At 54.9% G+C, this 13,782-nt stretch overlaps 5 protein-coding genes across 5 annotated transcripts; 2 read left to right on the top strand and 3 right to left on the bottom strand.

Moving 5' to 3' along the window:
- Nucleotides 1–2,371: 2,371 nt before the first annotated feature.
- Nucleotides 2,372–5,957, top strand: CLUP02_01158 (DENN domain-containing protein; the record flags this gene model as incomplete). The annotated part of the gene is made up of 3 exons (XM_049280200.1): nt 2,372–3,077; nt 3,159–5,465; nt 5,521–5,957. 3 exons carry the CDS (start codon nt 2,372–2,374, stop codon nt 5,955–5,957), a joined length of 3,450 nt encoding a protein of 1,149 aa, XP_049136157.1.
- Nucleotides 5,958–6,850: 893 nt separating this feature from the next.
- CLUP02_01157 (alpha-soluble NSF attachment protein) lies at nt 6,851–8,046 on the bottom strand (the record flags this gene model as incomplete). The annotated part of the gene is made up of 4 exons (XM_049280199.1): nt 6,851–7,265; nt 7,330–7,636; nt 7,729–7,852; nt 8,014–8,046. 4 exons carry the CDS (start codon nt 8,044–8,046, stop codon nt 6,851–6,853), a joined length of 879 nt encoding a protein of 292 aa, XP_049136156.1.
- Nucleotides 8,047–8,195: 149 nt separating this feature from the next.
- On the bottom strand, nt 8,196–8,584 carry CLUP02_01156 (uncharacterized protein; the record flags this gene model as incomplete). Its single annotated transcript, XM_049280198.1, has 3 exons — nt 8,196–8,325; nt 8,422–8,440; nt 8,500–8,584. The coding sequence occupies 3 exons, from the start codon at nt 8,582–8,584 to the stop codon at nt 8,196–8,198; spliced, it is 234 nt and encodes a 77-aa protein (XP_049136155.1).
- A 191-nt stretch (nt 8,585–8,775) lies between these two features.
- Nucleotides 8,776–9,360, top strand: CLUP02_01155 (uncharacterized protein; the record flags this gene model as incomplete). Its single annotated transcript, XM_049280197.1, has 1 exon — nt 8,776–9,360. The coding sequence occupies one exon, from the start codon at nt 8,776–8,778 to the stop codon at nt 9,358–9,360; it is 585 nt and encodes a 194-aa protein (XP_049136154.1).
- Nucleotides 9,361–9,593: 233 nt separating this feature from the next.
- CLUP02_01154 (uncharacterized protein) lies at nt 9,594–12,221 on the bottom strand (the record flags this gene model as incomplete). The annotated part of the gene is made up of 3 exons (XM_049280196.1): nt 9,594–10,309; nt 10,360–11,208; nt 11,264–12,221. 3 exons carry the CDS (start codon nt 12,219–12,221, stop codon nt 9,594–9,596), a joined length of 2,523 nt encoding a protein of 840 aa, XP_049136153.1.
- Nucleotides 12,222–13,782: the final 1,561 nt, after the last annotated feature.

Genomic DNA, 13,782 nt, shown 5'->3' with positions numbered 1-13,782 from the left:
AAAGCAATCTCAACGTGAAGTCCAGCCCATAGCAGTGTCATGGTACGGACATGTTCGACAGGATCGTTGGGTCAGGAGGCATTTGGCCATGTACCTTGCCTGGTTGTGGACGGGTGATGACAGGCAGTGTAGATTGGATATCCCACATCCCAAACACCAGCCTTACGGCAATACTTGGTACCGTACGCTGGGTAACGTAAACAAAGGCACGATGCTAGGTATGGTGACATGTTATCGATATCCGTCATCTGTTAAGGAAAGGTAAGTTAAGGTAAGGTAGTGGTATAGAAAGGCACTTCGTACGGCCAGAACTGGAGATCTCATAGCGTTGTGCTCCGATTCACAGCAGAACAGGCGTCCCGTCTCCCAATCCCGACCGAATTAGATGCAATTGAGCACAGCGTCCCATTGGGCCCAGTGTTTGTTGTGGTCTTGCGGCTTGCACTTCAGGTTCCCTGTGCATACTAAGGTACGTTGCTGCATTGCGACCTTTCAGTGTCCCAGGAGTCCCAGGCTTGCCAGGGCCCTCCCACGCTTGTACGCCTCCTCCAGTGACCATCCCGCAGAAGCATTCTACGTAAGGTAGTAAGGTACTCCGTAGTATGGTATCCTTCCCCCTCCCCTGCCCTTCGCGCCTTCTCAGGTTTGGCTGCCCTTTTCTGCCACACCGGGCCCGCTGTTTCCCCCCGTATGCACTTGCACCCGCCCGCAACTGGCGTAAGGTAGGTGCCCCTGTACCTACCTCAGAGTGTTCCTTCCCAATTGACTGTCCGCCCGTCTACCGCCTCCCCCGTGTCGGTCTCCACTCCTTCCTTTTCCCACACCACACCACCTGGCACCTGCACACCACAGGCAGTGACCACACACCACCTCCTTCCTCCTTGAACGGGTAGCGCCAATACACTGCAGGAGCGAATGAAGGCGGCCAAAGGTTGGTGCTTGCCCTCTTTCTCTCTCGCGTCGAGCCCGATCATCATATTAGCTTCCCATTCTGTCCCAAACCGTGCCATGGCTGTTGTTGTTCGTTGTCCCGTTGCGCTGACTTTCACTTGACTTTTTTTTTTGCCTGAGCCCACACTGCCTTTCACTCTTCACACACGCACACAAAAGTACGGAGTGAGGTACCTGCCATATCTTTGCATTTAGAAATACACACCTCCGTAAAACGGGAAACCGAACGACGCGCCCAGAAGAAGAATAGAAAATCCCGTCCGCGCGTGGCTTCTTGGTACCTGACCAAACCAGACCTGAACCTGACCTGACTTGACTTGACCTGCTGCGCCTGATTATTTGTTTCCATCTTCTTTGCCTTTATTCTCCTCCGTCTCCTCCATCCAACGACTCGACTCTTGTTTGGTCGTTTGTTGCCTGTCGCCGGGAAAATCTGCTTTTTTGTTTTCCTTTTCCTTTCTTTTTCTTGGAGGCTCTGCGCCTGTTCTTCTGTCACCACCGAAAAAACGAAGAGGGGGAAAAGGTTTATGCCGAGCGAGCAGACAAGAGCAGAAGGAAAAAAAAAACACCATCGCCCTCTCTCGTTCGTTGTTGTTATCTTTGTCCGACACGACCAACCTACTACCTAAACCTGGGCGAAATCTGATCAGAGCCTGGTTCTGACACCAATCTTGACCTGGCTGACGCCTCTCCTCACTCGTCAACTATCGCTTCCGCCTCTCGACACCCAATGCCAAACTCTCCCAAGATCCACTCCTTTGGCGGCTTTCTCTTCTTGTTGTTGATTCACCCATCGACTTGTGGCCCGCTTGTCTGCCCTACCTTATCCTCACATCACGGCTCCTGTTCTCAACATCCCACCACAACTACGCCTACCTACCACCATCAATATCATCCTGGCCTCGCGCTCCGCGACGCTTTCGCCCTTCTACGATCCGGGTTCGATCCTTTACCTCCGGCTTCCCTGCCTGACCTGCCCCTTTTGCTCCGCTGCTTAGGCGCTTTAGCTGTCGCTGGTCGAGAAGCAGTCGCATTCTTCCCTGGTTCGTGCGTTCACCGCCTTCTGTTCCCCCTCCTCTTCTCCAGTCTTGGATGGAGACCTCGACAGGATCCCATAGCTAAACGAGCCCGATTCCCTCCAGGTCGTCGCCTGAGACTTTTCTATCAGAACCTCCCGGATCCTGGCACCCCTGCCCTGTCCACCCACCGCACCGCACCGAAGTTCAACTTGTACCACAAAGTACCCCCCCAGTCCTGACCGACCACTCAACGACCCAAAGGACCCCGAGACCCTCTCGCGATTAAAAAGCCCGGGCCAGCCCCCCGTGCGAGAGCAACGAGACGTTGGAAAAAAATATCCTCGCCGGCCAGACATATCGCCAAATCGCCAATCCGGCTGGTCACCAGCAAGTGACATGTCATGGACAGCTCCTCGACGCCGCTCGCCGACTACTTTTGGATCGCCGGCGTAGAGTCCGTCTCTTATCAGGACTCTACCCCGCAGCCCCCCTCCAACAACGTCGAATCCACCATCGCCGAGGACAGCGAGTATGAGGAAAGCGATAACGAGTTCAACGCCACCCCGAGCAAGCGCGTTGCTCGCCATTCCAGCGTCGGTCGCCATTCCAGGCAGAACTCGGGTGGTGGTGGTGGCCGCGCCCCCAGTCGCTTTTCCATCCAGACTGTCGAAGAAGTAGACGGGAACACGCGAAGCAACCGGAGCAGCGCTACCATTCGACCCTCCCAGGCGAGCCAGATCAATGGCTCCGGCAACGGTGCCGGCCTCAATGTCTTCAATGGCCTCCCCCCGGGCCTCAATGGCGAAGGACAATTCATCGAAGGCTTCGACTTTGACAAGGCCTTGCTCAAGTTCGCTTCCGAACGAGAGAACTTCTTGGAAGACTTGTCCTTCAGTGCCGGTGCCAAAACACAAGCCCGCCCTCCCATGGTCAACCCCAGAGCTGAGCGCATCAAGGCTGACGAGGGCGACGCGAGCGGCCGGAGAAGTCCTCTACGCAGCATCGAGCGGAGCATCAAGGGCAGCATCCGCCGCAAAATGAGTTTCAGGGACATGAACAGCATGCGCAAGCAACCCACCACTCCTCGGGCGAGCACGCCAGGAGCCGGTACGATACCCCGCCAAGGTCCACCCTCCTCTGTAGCGCAATCCTCAAGTCCTTTCCGGTCAACTAACACGCTGGCTCCAGCTTCAATTAGGACTGCCAAGCGACTCAGCAACTACAACTCAGTGATTCCTCCTCCGGAGCCCCTGAACACGGATCCAGACATGCATCCCCTCAAGAGACGATTCGAGCCTGTCTTGTTGGACAGGTACCCAGCCAAAGACGCGACAGACGAGATCGCCCGTCGTGGCAGATTCCCAGACTACGTTCCCATGTTTGCCTTCCCGAACGATATCCAGATCGTGTCTTCCGATGACAGGCCACGTTCCACCTGGCATGGTTTCACAATGACTTCGGACGATAACTCCAAGATATATGGTATTACCATCATTATCTGGACCGCCCTGACATCCGAGGTTGCAGACGAGGTCGAGAAAAGATGTGAGCAGTGGCGGCAGAGCCACATGTCCAACGAGGAGCGGGAATTGGCGGCCAGTCTGGGAGTGCGACTTGCGGCTGAGCGTGCGCACCTCTCACAGTTGCTTGCGAAGCTCCCTACGATTCCCTCGGGGTCTTCAGCTCGTGACACTCTGGATGACCAGATTAGCGCTGTTGAGGAGAAGATTAGTCTCATGACAGAAATGCTGAGACCACTTCGGCACGGTGCCGCGTCCAAGATCGACGGCTTGACGGCTGGCGAGAGTGGACTGTGGGCCCCCAGAGCTTACGGCATCTTGGGAAGAGACGCCACGAGAATGTCATTCTGGAAGGAATGGCTGCGAGCCATCGTTGTGCCTATGACTGACAGTGCAGTTCTCCGAGTGCCACCCAGCTCCCCCAAGGTTGGTCGTTGGCAGCCTCTTGAGCGTTACGTCGTCAATCTGTGCACCGAGGCATTTAGTCCGCTGGCTTCCAAGACCCAGGTCGAGCTAGGCGTGCGAGAGTTGCGGTTATATTGTCGAAAGGAAGCCATCAACGAGATTCCAGGGGCCCGGACCATTGACATCTACGCCCTATTCAGATGTTTGTCCATGGAGAACATTGTTGCTCTGTTCGAGTACGCAATGTCGGAGTCTCGCATTATCTTCCTCTCCTCACACACTGGTATGCTTCACCTGGCATGCCACGCACTGGTCAATTTGTTGTATCCCCTTAAGTGGGCGAGCATCTTTATTCCTGTGCTCCCTGCGCGTCTGATTTCGGCACTCGAGGCACCTTGCCCTTACATCGTCGGCATCGAGCGGCGATATGAGAAGATTGAGCTTCCGGAGGACGACTACGTGCTGGTTGATTTGGACCTTGATACGATCGACGCCACCAACCAGCCCGTTCGACTTCCGCGACAGCATCGTCGCAAGCTCATTTCTTTACTCCATGTGGCCGCGCCGCATCACATTCGGTATGGAGTGACTACTGGACCCCCGCCATATGCAATGGAGTCCTACCCGTATGACGCCTTTTCAGTTGAGAACGATACTCTGTACAACGCCAGTGTCGCCTCGAGCTCCTTGGGCAAGTGGGTTACACAGAACTCTTCATCTTTCGGAGAGCCGGCCCCTCCGAACTCGGTGCGACCACCAATCTTCAATGCTTTCTTGCATTCGAAGGCTGGCGATCACAGCAAGGACCGGCCTACTACCAGCAAGTCCGGTAAAACCAGCCCACAATCTTCCATCTCACCAGTCTCGATGAACTTCCCCCCGATGCCGACCACACCTGTGTCACGCAGCGATTCCGGCTTTGCACAGACTTTGAGAGAAAAGAAGTCGGGCCACTTTGATGAGAAGTCTCGCCGCAGCTCGTCCTTTGGCATGGACAAGCACCCTCCTCTCCACCGACCAAGCTTGCCCTTCCTTAACGGACACAATCCAAGCATGTCGGTATCCGCAATCTCGGTCGATTCGCAGTCTTCGTACAATGGGTATACGCCCGGATATGCACCTTCCACGTATGCCCAGTCTACCCTGGCGGCATCGACCATCATGCCCAACATGCTGATTCAGCCCGTACGGAACACCGACACAATGGTGTGGGTCGAAGGCCATTGCTTCAACTGGATGGCCCATGACTTGTCCTCGACATGTTCCGTCTGCGACGACAAGTCAGAAGGAGACGGCATCTACGAGTGCTCTCACTGCAATGCCCGTTCTCACAACCGCTGCCTGGGACAGGTCTCCGTGGTGTGCAGCGAAGCATTTCACCCTGACCGAGTTCGAGCTGCTTTCGTTCGATGCCTCGCTAGTCTCTTGTACACGTACAGAAAGCATCTAGGCCGTCCTACTCGTGAGCAAAAGAACAATGGCCAACTCTACAATTTCGACATGAACAGCTTCATTAAGAGTCTTCCGTACGATCAACAAGAGTACGCCACAATGTTGAGAGAAACTCAAGGTAAGACAACGTCTCCTCGGAATGACATTCCTTGGCAATGCTAACAAATCGTCAGCTTTCAACGAGTTTATTCACGAGCGGGAGACACACTCGGCTACGCACGCGTCGATCCGTCTCTTTGACGAGATCATCATGGCCAAGAAGGCTCGTGGACGGCCGGGACTCTCCACGGGATTCTCTCGCCTTTCGACCATCCGTATGTCGCACGGCGCGTCAAGCAACGCTTCAGGGTTCGCTGCGCCCTCAAAGCTCAAGATTCCGACGTATCTGGGCGATACTTCGGACCACATGTGGCGGACGGCTTCGGTGCCTGCTCCCAGCGCCAAGTTCCCGGGCGAGTACCGAACCGTCGTCACCCGGATTCCTACCAAGTTGGACCCCAGTCTGATGAGAGAGCCTCGAGCGATCCAGGGTGTCCCTCGGGCCGAGCAACGGGCACACGGGTTCATCAGGAAGCAAGTACCCAGCATGGTTGGTAGTCCACCAAACTGAACGAATGTCGACGATGACGTTTGCCGGCGATTTCCCGGTCATGATTCGACGACAATTCCGACTTTCTGCCTCTCTGCGCTGTACGATAGGAAGAATGTATGTTTAATAAACGGCAGGGGGCAGAATTGTATAAAATCATATGAGCATAAGGGGGAGTCTGGGGTTAAAAGAGGGCTAGGGGGTTCCTCATCAAGAAGTCGTTCTTCATGTTTTTCCGAGTCTTTCAATTTCCAGCTGCGAGCCAGAACTTGGATTCTATTGCCATTTCCGGATAACTGCATTGCTGTCGAGCAGGAAGTGCAAACTAGCAAGCAAAAAAGAAGCAGGTAGAGAGGGAGGGACACACAGAGGGAGAGAGCATTGGCGGATGACATGGGGCTGTTCGCAGTCGCGATACAACTGTCCCTCTTTGGTCGTTTTTTATTGCGCAAATACTAGACTAAGAAGACTTGGAGGAAACGGCGAATATACTAGGCCCCAAGGTCTTTATGATTCTTCAACTTGATCTGTATCGTGACTCTGACTTGAAGTGGTTGACGAAGGTTTACGATGTAAGCGCGGCTAAGTGATTATCGAATCATGGAACTTCTTGCCACAAGGATCTTTGCGCCATGATTCACTGAATGTGGTGGATATGGATTTCTATTCAAACGGGGAAAAACAGACCATGCCGATTCTTCTGGTGTAGCAAGTCCTCTGTTACAACCTCTCTTCCGCTCCGCCCCCCTATCCCCGGCGCATCCGTGTAGGCATACCATGATCTGGGCAACTTTCCTTCTAGGGGAATTCTCATCCTGACTAGCCAGCCACATTCGACCCATTCGTCGTGCTGAATCTCAACGATGCCGAGTAAACTCCCTTCCTTTGACCTCACCTCCGAAATAAAACAAAACTTAGGCAAACTCATCTTCGGGCTCCTCAATCGCATTCTTCACCCGCACGAGCATCGTCGTCTTCCACTTGTCGAGCTTGCTAACCTGATCGTACTGGAACAGCTTATCCGTAAACTCCTCCTGGTTGCCGCCCTCGACGGCGGCGAGCAGGTCGTTGAGCAGCATGGACTCGCGCTGGTTGGCGAACCCGGGGTCCATGTCGGCGTACTTTTCGACGGCGCGGCGGGCGGCCACCATGTCGCCCGTCGCGAGGTGGCAGATGCCGGCGCGGAGGAAGTAGTCCTTTACGCTGTACTTCATCAGGTTGTTGTTGATGGAGACGGCGGCCACCTTTTCGTAGTTTTCAATGGCCTTGTAGTAGTCGCCCTCGAGGGAGGCCACGTCTGCTACCTTGAGCCAGAGCTTGTTGGCGAGACTGGTTTGGAAGTCATGTTAGCTAAGCCGTTTTCTTGGCCAGAACTGACACGGGTTCCACCTACGCAGCAGCGTTGTCGCCCTCGTACCACCCCGCCGCAGCCTCGTAGCTCTCGAGAGCGCGCTTCGAGTCGCCGAGCTCCGTCTCGAATAGCTCGCCGAGCGCCTCCTTGTGGCCCGCCGCGCGGCGGAAGTTGCCCTTGGAGCAGTACTGCGTGACGGCGACCTCGAGGCAGCGGACGGCGGCCTCGGGATCGTCCTTGCGGTAGGCCTTGAAGGCGTCGACGAGGGTGTTTGCGGCATCGTCGGGCTCCTTGAGGTTGGTGGTCTGTACTTGGGCCGCTTTTTCAAAGGCCTGGCCTGCTTCACGGTCTGTAGGGGTGGACGAGATGTCAGTCTTGCTTATTTCATGGAAAACGGCGAAGAGAAATGGTACTCGTAGAAGGGGATGAGAAATGACTGACTGAGCTTCTGCATCTTAAAGGCGTTGGCTGCCTGCATGTACAGGTCCGCGGCATTCTGGTACTTTTCCTCCCGGCCGCCGAAGAAGCTGAAGCCGCCGCCGGCGCTCGAGAGCGTCTTGTCTGCCTGCGCGATCACGAAATGTTAGCGATCGTGTGTTACCATACCGATAACAACCAGGATGAATATGCATCGCGGGGTCGCTTCGGCGGCATCTCTCTTCCCCGCCGTCTACACCGTGAACAGTGTAGCTCCGCTGCTGAAAGAAAGGTCCAACATCAACGCACCTTTTGCAGCAGAGCGCGAGGGTCCTGAGCCATGGTTTCGGAATTAAGCAAGCACTAGGCTACGATTATGGGGTGTGCTGTATATGTGTCTCTCGATCGATAAGTGTCGGGCCTCGATAGCTTGCAGTGTGCCGTCGTATACGTGCGTTCGTTAGGTGGGTTATCGCAAACCTCTCTTTATACTAGATGTCTCGAGAGGCCAGGTCGCGGGGTGTAGGAAGAGAAAGGAAGGGTGTGCGTCGCTTGGTTCGTTGTTCAGGATGTGAGAGGTGGCAGTGGTGGTGGTTGCTGGCTGGCATCAGCGCTTCGAAACTGTAGCAGCGCGACACCCCCCAACCCGCCCACTTCGGCTGGCCCTGCGTTTTGGGCTGGCTTCTTCGGGGGGGGGGGGGGGGGGTTCTGTGGCACCAGTAGCCAGCCCAGCCAGCTATGACGCGCGGGGTGAGTCGCTGTGGCTTAGCGGAAACCAAGGTGAGGGTGGCTTACGTTTGCTTGCGAATCCCCTTGTCAGTGTTGCTGTTGCAGGCTTCTGTGGTGGGGTTCTGCTGGAGTCGTGTCCCGACACTCTCATTCGTCGAGACTGCGACTTGCCTTTCCCCTAGTCCCTTGGCTGCTGGAGAAGAAACACCAGGGTTCAAGCTCTAGGTTCTAAAGTAGGTCGGCTTCTAGGTAATCCAATTCTGACAACACCAACCTATGATCGCGACTTGAGATCCCTTCTAAACAAGTTACATTCACAGCCCTAAACCATTGAAATCGATCATGGCTACGATACGTCCAATCTGCAGGCGCTGCAGCGCGCTCCTCCCCCCGACCCGTACATTCACATCCTCCTCCGTCCGTCTCTCAACTCCGAAGTCAGCATCGACAATTCTCTCGAAACCTACATGGTCTGTCGCCTCTCTCCTCCCATCTTCCTCAAAGAGTGGCGCCGTGAAGGAGTCAGCAGACGAACCAATCTCCCGCGCAAAGCTCCACCACCTCCTTCGCCTGTCCGCCCTCCCGCTCCCCGAATCCGAGGCGGAGGAGACCGCGATGTTGCACACACTGCACTCTCAACTACATTTCGTGCGCGATGTCCAAAGCGTAGATACCACTGGCGTTGAGCCGCTTCGTTCATTACGCGACGAAACAACAGAGGGTGTGGCAGAAGCCACGATTGGCTTGCAAGAGCTACAGAATGCCCTGGGCAAGGAAATCCGCTTCGGTCACAAGAGACGACCAAAGAGATTGCGCGGGGAAAAGGTTGAAACCACAGGAGTTGAGGACTGGAACCCTCTAGAGACCGCGTCGAGGACGGCTGGAAAATACTTTGTCGTTCAGAGCAGCAAAAAAGAGGAAGCATGATACCCATTAAGTAGGATACCCGGTGAGACATTCCATTGATAAACATATTCGTTTTCCCATTGATCGTATCTCGCCGTGTTACAAATGTCTGTGCCCATTTCCCCGGTGTCGTAGCTAATAATATTGCAATAGTCCATCCATCCATAATCCACGCCATTTACCACGTCCAGTAACAATGGCCCATGTCTAACCATATCTCTACCGATCACCGCAGCTAAGATGCTCTCCGTAGCCTAATCCTGGATCTTCATCTTGCTCATTTTCGAATCGAGCTTGGCGTCGTTCTTGTGCTGCACCTCCTCCTGAATGTGCTCAGCTTCCTTGTCCATGTCGACGTAAGTTTGCTTCTGGCTCTTGTCACGGCCGTATTTCTCATCCATGAGGCTAAGGACTTGCTCGTCCTTTTCGATCTGCGCGTAGTCGAGATCCTCCCAGCCAATATTCTTGAGGATGGTACCAATCATGTATTGGTATCTCAGGTGGCCGCTAACCATGCTGCTCACGTCGTAGTTCTCTACGCCTTCGGCGCCCTGGATTGGCTGCAAGCCAGCAACGCCGAACTGAAGGTTGGACGTCCGGTACAGGAAGCCCAGAATATAATCGTTCTCCGAGTAGACGTTGACAAGTCTGCCAGCAACGACGCTCTTCAAAGCAAGCCAAACTCGGCTTTCGGATGGCGCCGGGGTGCCAATCATGACCACGGACTCAATGAGGCCGAATTGGCGGCGTTCGGCAAGGACCATCAAGCAGGTGTAGATGGCTCGGGCAGCCAAGCTGTAGCCAATCAAGCTGACAGGTCGATCGCCCTGCACTTTGCGACTGATGGCCTCCGCTAGGATCATGCCGACCTTCTCGGCTCGGACCATTCCGACACTCCAAGGATTGTCAATGACCTTGCTGACCTTGAGAAGGCCAATGGGCCACATGGCCGACATGAGGCTGGCAAAGACTTGTAAATGATTAGCAAGGGGGCTTTGCGTTCCGTGGCGAGAGACTTACTGGTCCGCGTGATGATTTCCTTCTTGGCAACACTCCAGGCGGTACTCTTGATGACAGTCTCGAGCGAGTTTCCCATATTCATCAGGTTGGCAACTTCCCATCGCACAGCGTATACCTCACCTTGGTGGCCGATGCAACGCCAGGGGTTGACCACATCTTCCTTCTGAGTCAGCCAACCACTGAGGGCAAGGACAACTCGAAGGCGACGATCCTTGGACGGGATCTCTTTGGCGTCGCGATACTCATCTCGCATCTCGCCATGTAGAGGTAGAAACGCAAAGTCGGCAACATCTCTGGCGTACTGGTCCATCATCTTGGATGTCTGGCGAGCGCCGTAAATGCCGAATAAGCTGCCAACGACAACGCCACTCTGGGCTAGAGTGCCGAGCAATCCAGCTGCCGCCGTGGAACCAAGTCCAACACCGCCCATAACGGTGCCAATGCCAGCAGCGACTAGGGGAGCCGCAAGACCTCCAGTGACACCAATGATGGCAGCACCGGCGGCGCCAGCAAGTCCAACCTTCCAGCGTCTGGTCGATTTGTTCTCCGCAGACTTGTCCTCCACTACCTCATCAGCGTTGACCTCCTGCACAGTCTTGCCGAGACCTCTGGCAACCCGAACCTCATCCTCTTGAAAGAAGCGGAGAGTTAGGTGAAGCGATGACGCCAACTTGAGCATGAAGACACGAGAGAAGGCCGTGTACTGCTCCAGTGACAGGAGAAGCAGCAGAATTGTGTGAAGCAACAACTTCCGGCGCTCGATGGGTAGGGCGGTCAGTGGTGTGGCACTCGGAGGGAATCGTCTGATGAGCCAGAGGTCGGTCTCGGGTTGACGGGTAGCCGGCGGGCCTGTTCAAGTCAGCATAAAAGCTCGGGATTATGGGGTGGGCAGCTGCTAACGTACCACCTGTCTTGACGCTGAGGGCGCCACCTCTACTACCACGGCCGCGCGGGGCAGTGCCTCGACCTCCCTGAGGTGCACCGCGATCACCGCGACCGCCGCGGGCTCCACGAACGGCACCCCGACCTCCACGACCGGCTGGGGCGGCTGAAGCTTCGGAATCCTTGACCGAAATGTCCTTGGCGCGCGTCAGGACATTGCCCTGCCACTTCCTGAAGACGACAAGACACTCCTTTTTGAGCTCCTGAAGCTGAGGCGTCATGGCCTCTTTCTCTTCCTTCTCGACTATCTCATGGGCTTTGTTGTACGTCAACCCACCCTTCTGCTGGTTCGAAGTCGAAGCAGAGCCGGCATTCTCCTTGTTGACGCTGCTCTCAGATTGAGGGGTGGCAGGCTTGCTGGTCACCTTGTTCTTCAGCAGCGAGAGGGATAGCCATGAGTGCTGGGGGTCCTCGGTCGTAGCGGGAGTGATGGGAGGAGAGTGAAAGATGTTGCTTATCTGGTCTTGCATGCTGTCCAAGATGTTACTGACCAGGTTGATGAGCTCGTTCTTCTCCTCGAGAGTGAGGACGCCGGTAAGATCGGTCTGAGTACGACGGCGCTGGCCGTGAGGGCGTCTCGAGCCGGCCATTGTATCGGGGTCGTCTGGGTCACGTTCCCAGTTACTGTCTTCTTCTTCTTCAAAGGAGCAAATAGAAGATGCGTCCAAATTCTCCTCGTCAGAGTAGGCGTAGTTGTATTGGTCCTCGTCGTTTTCCGAGGGTAAAGTGTTGATGTTGAGATCAGGATTGGAAGTCGGATCAGGTGCGGCAGCAGGGTGAGAGCTGGCAGGAGGGGTTTCTGTGTTTGTACTCCTTGGGTGGTTGTGAGGTGGTACGTCCGTCGCTGCCTCCTGCACAACCGCATCCTGCCCCACGGCAGGTGCTGCCGGGGAAGGCGAAGAGCCAGGCGCGGTTTCCATACTGGGCAATATTTCGAGGTACCAACTGCCACCCTGGAATTAGGCGAAGGCAGGAAAGGGGCACGGTGAATACAAGGTGAAAAGCTACAAAGAAATCACGGGCTATGATTAGACACCAAGCAAGCGGACGGTGAATATGTCGGTCAGCCTTTCTGTAAGTCTGCCTGTCTGTCTGTATCTCGTGTCTACCTCAGACACACAAACACAGAACGAGAAGAAGAGAGGGCAAAGATGAAACGGTAAGTTGGTGAAGCAAACACAAGCAACGGCAGCATCGTGTGAGGGAAACCGGGGAGGTGAGCTCTGTTTGTAGTCGCGCGGGAAGCTGCGTCCATCTCAGACCCCTGACGTCAGCTGTCAGGTCGCACCCAGTGATGCACCGCATCACTGGCGCACTGCAGGGGTCACGGACGCTGCTTCTGGGGTGCGAACCGATCTTATCGATAGAAAACCGCCTGGGGGATCGCCACCGGCCGGTCTGATTGGCAGCTGCCCGCGGCGCCTGCAACGTCTCCAGCGTTCTTCCCGTGCGGCCGCCCCTCCTAAGCCTCCCTCCCGGACGCTTGCAGTTGCGCTAATGCACGGTTTTTCGGCCCTCTTTCTGGAAGCTGGCAAGTTGGGGCTCCAGAGCTCCTACCCTGGCACTTGGCTCCCGATGGTCACCAAAAAATAGCCCAGACCCGATCCAGTGGATGGCTGCCGTCCCGTTTGCCTTCGCCCCTGCTGCTCCGCTGTCAACTCTATTTCCGTCCCAAGGTGCGGGCGATATTTTCAGTCACATTGCCTTTTCAGTCGGTTTATTCGTGTTGGGATGCAAAACCACATGTCTCTCGCTTGCGGTAGGACGTTTCTCCAGTCATCCAACCTCCGATTGAGCGGACTGTCACCTGACACAACCAGAAGAAACAATAACATATCTCCAAAAACTTGAGAACGCCATGATCATCAGGGTTGTTCTTAGTTACTAACTGACTTGTATGTCGTCGAACGATTCGTACCATTGATATTGTAAGCGAATACAATAACACTGTGCCTGCTTTCCCCTTGTAGCTGTTCGCATACCTGTGTTTGAGAACCAGTAGCATGACTTCCGGTTCTTCTTACCTGCTTCTCAAGACTCTTGAGTTTCAATTACGATCTTTGGAGGTTGAAGTACAACCAGATCTAAAGACGATTCTGAAACTTCCCAAAGCCAGTCCTCGAGGCAACTATACCATTTCCCATAAGCCCTCCCGCAAGGTCGCGTGGAAGCCCAAGAGGTTCATGCAGAAGTTCTCGACATTTGACTTTCCTCTGCCACTCTACCCTCAAGGTAGTCCACCTCCATTAATGGGTGACGAAACTGAAACTTGACATAGCCATTAGGGCACTTAGCCGAGGGCTTCATTTACTTGAACACAGCGGAGATAGAATGGGTCATGGCCCTTCGAGCACCTTGATGTTTTTCGAATGCCTATAAGATGCTCTCATTTTCCCTTACAGTCTCTCTTCTCTTCTCTTCTCTTCTCTCTCCTCAGACACAGTCTCATCCTCCTTCCATCCCTCAAGGCAACAGGAGCCC

The sequence above is a fragment of the Colletotrichum lupini genome, chromosome 1 (assembly GCF_023278565.1).
Source record: "Colletotrichum lupini chromosome 1, complete sequence".
Taxonomy (NCBI): Eukaryota; Fungi; Ascomycota; class Sordariomycetes; order Glomerellales; family Glomerellaceae; genus Colletotrichum; species Colletotrichum lupini.
The sequence above is the reverse complement of the archived record's forward strand: the minus strand, read 5'-3'. Positions and strand labels throughout refer to the sequence as shown.